The sequence below is a fragment of the Phaethon lepturus genome, unplaced genomic scaffold, assembly GCF_000687285.1.
Source record: "Phaethon lepturus isolate BGI_N335 unplaced genomic scaffold, ASM68728v1 scaffold13243, whole genome shotgun sequence".
Lineage (NCBI taxonomy): Eukaryota > Metazoa > Chordata > Aves > Phaethontiformes > Phaethontidae > Phaethon > Phaethon lepturus.
The window spans coordinates 21,988-31,556 of NW_010529802.1; the positions used below are offsets into that span (position 1 = coordinate 21,988).

The 9,569-nt window shown below is 39.4% G+C and overlaps 1 protein-coding gene across 1 annotated transcript in view; it reads right to left on the reverse strand.

Moving 5' to 3' along the window:
• Positions 1 to 9,569, reverse strand: part of LOC104618457 (microtubule-associated serine/threonine-protein kinase 2-like) — a 103,087-nt gene that overhangs the window by 17,157 nt on the left and 76,361 nt on the right. Inside the window, exons 14-20 of the mRNA XM_010284054.1 lie at positions 9,458 to 9,543; positions 7,268 to 7,476; positions 5,782 to 5,920; positions 5,227 to 5,359; positions 3,701 to 3,866; positions 2,016 to 2,117; positions 348 to 470 (exon numbers count right to left, since the gene is read on the reverse strand). Of these exons, the coding sequence (XP_010282356.1) occupies positions 348 to 470; positions 2,016 to 2,117; positions 3,701 to 3,866; positions 5,227 to 5,359; positions 5,782 to 5,920; positions 7,268 to 7,476; positions 9,458 to 9,543 (958 nt within the window). The remainder of the gene's footprint in view (positions 1 to 347; positions 471 to 2,015; positions 2,118 to 3,700; positions 3,867 to 5,226; positions 5,360 to 5,781; positions 5,921 to 7,267; positions 7,477 to 9,457; positions 9,544 to 9,569) is intronic.

Genomic DNA, 9,569 nt, shown 5'->3' on the forward strand with positions numbered 1-9,569 from the left:
AGGGAAAGATAATATTGCTCAAAAACTCATGGAAGTTTGATATACCAAATGCTTTGGAAGTACTGTAATAAACCCAGTGTAAAAACCGCAGCATCTCTCGCTGCAGAGCCATGGCTGGCAGGACCACAGGCACCAGTGAAAGGCCAATTGACTTCAGCAGCAACATTTTTTAATTTAAAATTAATTTGCTTTCAAAGAAACATCACTTGGCATTCAACAGAAACTTTTTAAAGCAATTTCCATCAAGTGTTTTATTAAATTTCTAACAATGATTTATCTCTAACAATTTAAAAAATGAAATATGCACGAGCAATACGATGCTGTTTAGGCTGAATCTTTAGTCTTACTGTCAAAATAGCTTGTGTCATCCTCAGATTCCAACTGTGGGATGAATTCAGCTTTCTGCCGAAGTAATCCATTCCAGTCCAAATCTTTAAAGAACCGATGCTGTTTCACTTCAAAGGCACTACCTGAAATAAGCATCTTTTATTGCAGAGTATTTTTTTCAGCATTTGCATAACAAGAAAAACAAACCCTAAACTATCAAGAGCCTAAAAGAATGTACCTGAGTACAACTTATCCTTTTACCAAAGTGGTGATACAGGATAAAATCTGAACAAGATTTCCTCCTTCCCACCTCCTCTTCCTGTTTAATGACAACACATGACTAAACTGGCTGGAAGGCAGCATCTGCTGTTACATTCCACAGTAAGTTGCAAGATTAAGAACAAATTAACATCTTAATTTAAAATTTCCAAACTCTTGTTCATACCTAAATAGAGGAAACTCAGAAAGGTACTTAGCATGTGAGTGGCTTTTATGAATAAACTCATCCATGTGCTTAAAACAATGCTGGGGCTTACATATCTTCCTGAATTAGTATCTTTTGTTATTAAGCTTAGAAGTACCCAGAAGGAGAAACCAAGGATTATCTGTCTACTAGTATGTGCATTTTTTTCCCCAAATGACATTCATATTCATAAAGGTGTTACTGTCTTTTTAAAAAAGAGAATAGCAGAGGAAAAGAGATAAAAGGTTTGCTGAGTGCCAGTGGCACTACATGATGCCAAGTGGAACAGCAGTCTCAGCATTACAGGTATATAAGAAATCAAAAAAATCAGTCCACCAACTCATTTTATAAGGCAAGAAACTCTACATCTTTTCCATGACAGCAACATCTTTCAAGTACATGGGTTTAAAGTAAGGAAGAACATGTGAAAACCATCTGATACTATTATTAATTCATGATCTATTCATTACCCTGGCATGCACATGTGTTAAGTCTGCTGAATACATCTGCCTTTTGGAGTTGTTTTATATTTAGGTTTTGTTTTATCTTTAAAGTGTAGTTTCCAATCGAAAATCCAAAATTAAATCAAATTAATCAAATCAATGAAACAGACAACCTGTGCTGTGAAGCCGCAGTGTTGCACAAATGATTTTAAAACAAGAGCATAGCTAGACATTATTTATGGTTATTTACTATCAGGAGATGAGATGTGTTGACTTGTAAACTTTAAATCCGACATTATAATACAGAAAGATTGTCATATGCATCTGACTTTGCCAGAGTGAATTTGTTGTATGTTTGGAGAATTTTATAGTACAGGCCTCTAGAAATGGGAAAATTTTCATTTACTTTATTACACCCAGGAGTTCACACCCATGTAGGGGATTAAGCCTCTAGTCAAAGAGAACTTCAAAGAAATCTGATTATACATTGTTCAAATGAAGACACAACCCTCAGCCTTGAACGGAACAGCACAAATTTGAGAATTGCACTGCCAGGCTGACGGTACTCCTTTCTTGTTTCCCAAACAAGACAGTCATACCTCTCTGACTTGTGCCATCTACATTAATTCTCACAGCTTCATCATACAGGGTTCATTGAACCCAGTATAAACTGTTTCCCAGTTCTAGATGAGCATTTTTCAACATGGGTGGGGGTGCAGCACTGGCAAGGTAGCTTCTTTTCCTGCTACTGGCTAGTACTTTCCTATGCATAAGATTCCTACCTGTTCCCATTCTTTCCAGAGGATTTTGGCGGAGAAGCTTAGAAATGAGGTCCTGGGCATCTGGTGGTAGTGCATCATCACCTTCTGGCCAGGCAATTTCATCTGGGGACAAAAAAAGACTTGACATTTTCTACCAGCTTCATGACCAATCTGAATAACCATTCACATTCCTATACTGTAAAATGCAGGGTTCAATACTGCCCCAGAGTCGTAAATACCTTGAATTCAGCAGCTTGCATATTTAATATAATTCAAGCATTGACATTTTCCAAAATGCATAAAATCAGCATCAGCTAAAGCTGCTGTCAATCCAAGTAGTGCTTGTGGAGAAAAAAAGCATTAAGAACTCTATTAATAAAGTATGAAATGGGACTTCCATGACAATCCATAAACAATGACACTGACAATACTGTGGCTGTATCTCATGCCTGCACATTCCACGCTCGTTATACTTGGAACAGAGAGAACAATTCACAGGTAATAATTTCATGCATCATATTTAGTTCTTTGCTGAAATTTGCTTTTTACAAAGGACGTCTGCCAAGCGTGTTAAAAATTTACTGTTTCAGAAAGCATTCCCAATAGGAAATGTTTTCACTGGCATATTCACTGAGAGAACACAAAGCAATCGTTTGTCCAACTCCAAGCAGGAGATAGGTTTAAAAAGCCATAAGATGTGAAGGTACCGAGTACAACAGCTTCAATGCATTTTGCTTAGAATTTCCTTTTCATTTCATTTATACAGCAATTACTAATTGACTGACATTTGCACCTACAGAAGCAATAACCACAATCAGACTGAATTAGACTAGTCAACAGCTGCTCCTTGTGTATTCTCCATCATTTATGTTAAAAGACAGAACACAAAAATCCAGTCCTGCTTTCAGCTGGGATAGAGTTAGTTTTTCTTCCTGATAGCTGGTCTAGCCCTGTGTTTTGGATTTGGGATGAAAATAATGTTGAAAATACAACATGTTTTTAGTTGTTGCTAAGCAGTCAAGGACTATTCAGCTTTCCATGCTCTGCCCTGCCAGCGGGAAGGCTGGGGGTGCACGGGAAGCTGGGAGGGGGCACAACCAGGACAGCTGGCCCAGCCTGGCCAAAGGGATATTCCATACCATATGACATCATGCCCAGTATATAAACTGGGGGAGTTGGCCGGGGAGGTGCCAGCGCTCGGGAACTAACTGGGCATCAGTCAGTGAGTGCTGTGCATCGCTTGTTTTATATATTCTTTTATCATTATTATTATTATCATCAATATTATTCTCTTTTTTTCTGTCCTATTAAACTGTCTTTATCTCAACCCATGAGTTCTACCTTCCCCCCCCCGCCCCCATTCTCTCCCCCATCCCACTGCAGGGTAGCGGGGTGAGGGAACAACTGTGTGGTTGTTTTAGCTGGGTTAAACCAGGACAAATCCCCAAGTATGTTTCCCCAGTCCTACAAGTATTTACATGACTCCCACCCCATGCACAACAACAGAACTATCTAGCAAGATGATAAGCAGCTCAACAACTTTCAAGAGCTGTAATCAGATGGATGCTACTTTGACAGAGAAAGATAAATATTTTAAAATTAAAAACCATTGGTTTATACCTAGGCTTTCCTGACTAAACTGTGGGTCCTCAGTATTTTCAAGGTTTTACTTCACAGCACCCTTCAGCACCAGAACAGAAACATACCACTGATCACTTGTCCAAATAGCTCTTCAGGTGTGTCCCCAAAGAAAGGAACGCAGCCAACGAGAAACTCGTACAGGATAACTCCCATGGCCCACCAGTCCACGGGCTTCCCATAGCCCTGGCGCAGGATCACTTCTGGTGCAATGTATTCTGGAGTCCCACAGACCTCAAGAGAAACACACAAGAAAGCAATAAACCTGCAAATTGCTAAATTCACATCAACGCTTATTTTTTTCCTTTTCCCTCTCAGACTTTTACAAGGAAGTTAATGTTTTGCCACTAATCACTTTGTGGTCTGGACTACTTCCACAGAGCAAAAGTCTGTATCTGAGGAACACATTATCTGCACAGAAATGATATCACTATGAAATGTTCCTAGTGCGGACATGCCAGCTAAGTAGTTCTTTGGTGCACGTATAGTAAAGCATATGGGAAAAACGCATATTCTGTGTGCGTAGTTCTGTCTGCCTGATCAATGTCTACTGGCACAGCTATAGCTATCAGGAACTGAGTTTTGACAAACCTCTCACATCTTTCTGATACCAGAATTTAGTTTCACAGATGCAGAATTAGCAGCACAGCATGATTACACACTTCAGCATTTAAACTTGGGAGGTACAGCTGGCACAGACAACGGTTGAGGAAATCATATTGGAAGATCTAGGTTGCCTTGGGCTTAGAAGCAGCAACAATTACAAAACAGCTGTAAAAAATATAACACTGCAAAGTGCAAGACCATGATCTAGTGACCAAAGCGAGCTCCTGCTAGAAAAAACATCATTACTCAGAAGCAAAGGAAGACAGTACTCCAAGATGATTATGAATTAACACTTGGCACAGCTAAAAAAGAAAATTCAGATGTGATCCTAGGTATTTTCAGAAGAGAGAAGTACTTTTTAATCCCATTATACAAGGCACTGGTGAGCCTGCATCCAGAACACTGTAGTTCCTGTCAAGTATGCCCAGGAAATATCAACTGAAGCTGAAATAGGTGAAGAGCAGGTGAAGAGCTATTCATTCATCAAAGGAAAATCTATCTTGTTATCTAAAAGAACTTAGCTGGTTAAGCGTAGCAAAATGAAGGCTAAGGAGAAAAATGACCCTTAGTAAATATCATGGGGATAAAAATCAACGTTTAAGCCACCAGACAAAATTACAGGAAGAAACATATAGGAACTTGCCATGAACTTTCTAAACACCAGAAGGGGGAGACCGTGGAACAACCTTCCAGCAAAATCCATGTTACATCCCTAAACCAACTCTGTTCATACCTGTAATGCTGCCTGGGCCACACTATCAATATCCTAAACCAAGAGCTGAAGTGTACCACTCCAAAACAAGAAGTTGAAGTAACAAACAATAACAATTTCTGCATAAACATGAGAATGGACGTGTGGCTTTTCCTCCCATTCTACAACACACAGCACAGCATCAAGGCAGAGCAGGAGTGACACAAACTCTGGTTCTATCCCAAGACAGAATCCTGCATCTGGTCTCACAAGAACAGACAAAATTTTTCAGCTTACCTGCTTGTCCAGGAATTCCCTGGTATCCTTCTCAATGTGTCCCTCATAAAGATTAGTTGTAAGACTCATTAACCCAATTTTAGACAGTCCAAAGTCTGTTAGTTTAATGTGACCCATGGAAGTTATCAGGAGACTAGAAGAGAAGCAGCAAAATAATCCAACATTCAATTGTTTCCCAAAAGCAATTTAAAAGGAGGACACAAGATAATGCTAAGCAAGTTCTCAGTGTTACGTCCCCAGTAAAACACCTGGACGGAAACCTCCTATGCAACTGAATATCACAGAGCTGCCAAGGCAACTAGAAATCAGACTACCTTCTGCCACAATTTCATCAGTGTAGTGACAGCTTTGAAATAGTATCTGAAGATCTTCTTCCCACCCTTTCTCAGTGTCTATCTGGTTCTACATCAGTAGCAAAGACTCTGTAAAATCTCCTACATGTCAGATGCCATTGGAGATCTCTCCTGTCTCTAGCCTCCACATCCTCTTGTCTATGGAGAAAGCCTCTGAAGAACTGGCTCTCTCACTCCAGCTTCTGACGAGCTAAAGACTTACTTATCAGGTTTCAGGTCACGGTGAACAATCCCGTAATTGTGTAGGTACTCCAACGCCAGAACAGTCTCAGCAAAATACATCCTCGCCATATCAACAGGTAGGGCACCTATGTTCTTGAGAAGTGTAGCACAATCACCTCCTAGAAAAAAAAGTTGCAAATGTGGCACAGTGAAATGGCAAATATCAGTAAGAAAGAACAGCTACACGTCTGCAATACTAGATTAGAGTAAGTTTCCTAAAGGCTGTCTGTATCAACCCTGTTAGCCTGAATTTTAAAGCTCTCTCTACACTTGCCTTGAGTTTCAAATAAATACTAAAATCTTAGGAAAACTGAGATCCATGTATGCTCGGCATGCTTGCCCAAAAGCTGTACTAAGAAGAAAGGGCAATTCATGACTGTTTGTCCTCTCTATAAATTTCTTCGCTTTCCACCACTAAGACACATACTAATTCTGATACACAAGCTTCTTAAAATAGTAAGTAAACACCTCTACAACTACCTGGCTCTCTCTACACATGGGAGAGGCAGCCATGCCTTTGGACACAGTGATACTCATGAAAGTAAGTCTGTGGGCCCCCGATTCAAGCTTCTTAAGGAACACTGGCCACATATTTCATTCAACTTTCATCTCTACTTGTAAATAGGAATTAATATTAAAATTTGTTATGACAATACATCTGTTTTCATTCCACTAATTTATTTGAAAGACCACTGATACAACAACTATGAGCTTATTTCTCATGAACACTCACCCAAGCAAGCCAGGCATAAGAAATTAATCCTATCCACCACTGGAAATCTATTGCTTACAATAAGATACAGTGATAAAATAAAATCAAATAATATTCCAAAGAATAACAAAACAAAAAAAGAAATCACCCAGCATAAAATAGCGCTGTATTTTAAAAAAGACTGCTAAAGAACAAAGACTGTGTTGCTTGGTGATGTTTCTTAACTGTCTTTTTCTAACTGTAATGACAAGCAAACATGCTATGGATCTAGCCATGCGATCCCATAGGAGAGCAGGAGGATGTCTTTCCAACAAGGACTGGAAAGTTCATGCTGACTTCTGATCCCAGCAGTTTTCTACATGTGGCTTTATGTTTCCTCAGCTCCACTCCAATCATGTTGCATTAGTCACAGGGATTCACAAACGGAGTATCTCCTTACGCTACACTGTACTAGCAGTAGAACGATTCATTTCTCCAGCTGAGCCCAAGCAGTCCATACGTTCCTCCCTAAAAGGGCATCATGACCTCCCCTGTGACTGCAGGGCTGACTTGAGCTCGCTTTCCGTGAAGAAAGGAGCAGCACACACATGAGATGGTCTTCTCATTTATCATGTTCAGAGCAGAGCACTGATCAGTATTACACCCAAAAGTACACATCGAAAACATCATCCTTTACGAGGAGACACACTGTAGACACGCTACATGTCCACCCTATCTAAGGTCCCGTTGCAGGTGTAGATAATGACAACCATACCTTCCACATACTCCATAACCATGCACAGGTGGCGCTTGGTCTCAAAGGAGCAGAACATGCTGACCACAAAGGGGTTCTCTGCAAATGTCAAGATATCTCTCTCCACAAAAGCCTGCTGGATCTGGTTTCTCAAAATTAGGTTCTGTTTGTTGATCTTCTTCATGGCAAAACGTTGACGGGTGGTCTTGTGTCGCACCAAGTACACCGCTCTAGAAAACCACATACCAAGAGGAAAAGTTCCATTTTCAGTTCAAACTGTTTTGTTGGGGGTTTTTTTTGTTTTGTCTTGGGTGTTTGTTTTTTTTTAAAACAGTGATGGATGGATCCCGACAGACTTAACTGTGACTCCATAAAACAGCATCTGAGTGCCAAGCTTCCCTAGAAAAGAAGGAACCCCATGACGCTTCCTTCCAGAAGCTACTCTGCTTTCTTGAATTAACAGCATTTTGGCTGATGTGACTAACAAGGAGATATTTCAGACACAAATGTCACTAACCTCCTTAAGCACCATTGCAGAGGGGCATGTATGTTTCAACATTAGTCACCATTTCACTTAAAAAATTGTCCAAAATGTATGGAATCAGCACGATGTCTTTCTAAGTTCCATATAATTAATTTCATGCAACACTGTTGCCATAGATTTCCTTCAGTAAAGTATCTCTTACATTTCTATCATTTGCAGATCATTAGATTTCTGCACATTAATAATACAGTATGCAAATAAAATTTTCATCAAGTTTGCCTGCCTTATTGGATCAGTACTTTTTTCCTTTTCTCTGCAGTATATTACATTTAACATGGTATTGTATCTCCCCAGCAGCTGACTACAAAATACATCCAGGATAAAGACAGATACAAGTAACAGCAAAACTACCACCTCTCTCCCCTTTTTACAAAGTTACTTGTAAATCATGGGGCCTGTGCAGAAACGTGACTGAAAAGATGTAAAATCTTCTTGTCTAATAATATGGCTCTTCAACATGCTCCACTGTGTCTTCACTGACTAAAAAAATATGCTTACACTTTTTCCACATATAATTTTCAAAAAATTAGTTGTTGTTAACTAAGCACCCACTTCAACAAAATGCTCAAGCGCATGCTCAAGTTTTGTTGTTATGATCTACTGCATATCACTGCTTTTCAGCTACAGCCTAATGACTTCAGTGGTCAAGATTTATGAACTGTAAAGAGTCAGGAACTGTCTTTAAAAGGTTTGTACAGGCAGTTAAAATTTTAACTGACAGCCTTCATTCTGGATTTTTCAATGCATAATGAAAATCTAATAGCATTTTTACTGTGTTACTTCTCACAGTAGATTTGTCCCAATGTAATTTCAGCATTTCTTTTATTATTTCAAGTGCTCACAAGCAGCCACGTTACATATATAATCTGAATACATGGAAGAATGGAAAAGCATAAACTACTTCTCCCTCAATGTTCTTGCTGTTTCAATGAATCATCAATAATATTTGCAACTACAGAATTTTACCCTCACTCATTCAGCCTTTAAACAAATACAAACTACAGGACTTAACCAGACAGCATGAAAGGAAATACAGACTGCCTTGATAAACAATAAGGAAATGGGTGCAAAATAATTTTCTCAGACTCATGGAACTACATTTTTTACTATTACTTAGGAAATCTCACAAGAAACTAAGTGACAATATTTTCCCCTACAGACAATGTTTAGGGAAAATGTTTTTGTCATCTCAAGCTAAGGTACTGATGTGTCTATATTTTACCTACCTGCCATAAAGAAACGGTGCAGAAATAGTTACTGGAAAAACAGGCTTGAGGTCACAGCTAGGAAGGGCTTCAGAAAACTTGCGCCACAGAGGGATTAGGAATACCAAATTCTGAAAGCTTTAATGTAGGGTAACTAATTTTTAGAAAAAGTCCTGAACTGGAAGCTGTGTGTCAGTTCAGCACAATGTAAGGAATTCACAGTCAGGAACTCTGTCCAAGTACGGGGCTGTTGTCTAAGAAACCCCAAGAACATGCAAGAAATGGCATCTCCCAGAGGGATGCAGAAGTCATCACAAGTATGGAACCTCTGTAAGACCCACGCAAAATTCATTTATGCTTTGGATCCAACAAAAACCAGTCATGTGCCAAACTTTGCTATAGCCCTTTGCTGAGTAGGACAATAATAGTATTTTCTTCTAAAGCAAAGTTTAAAAACCTTACCCATAAGCACCGTTACTGATCAGTTTAATAGTTTCAAACTCTTCTTCAGATGGAGTTTTCTTTGACTGGACAGAGGCCCCACGGCTCTGGGGAAAGACGACAAGAAAATGGA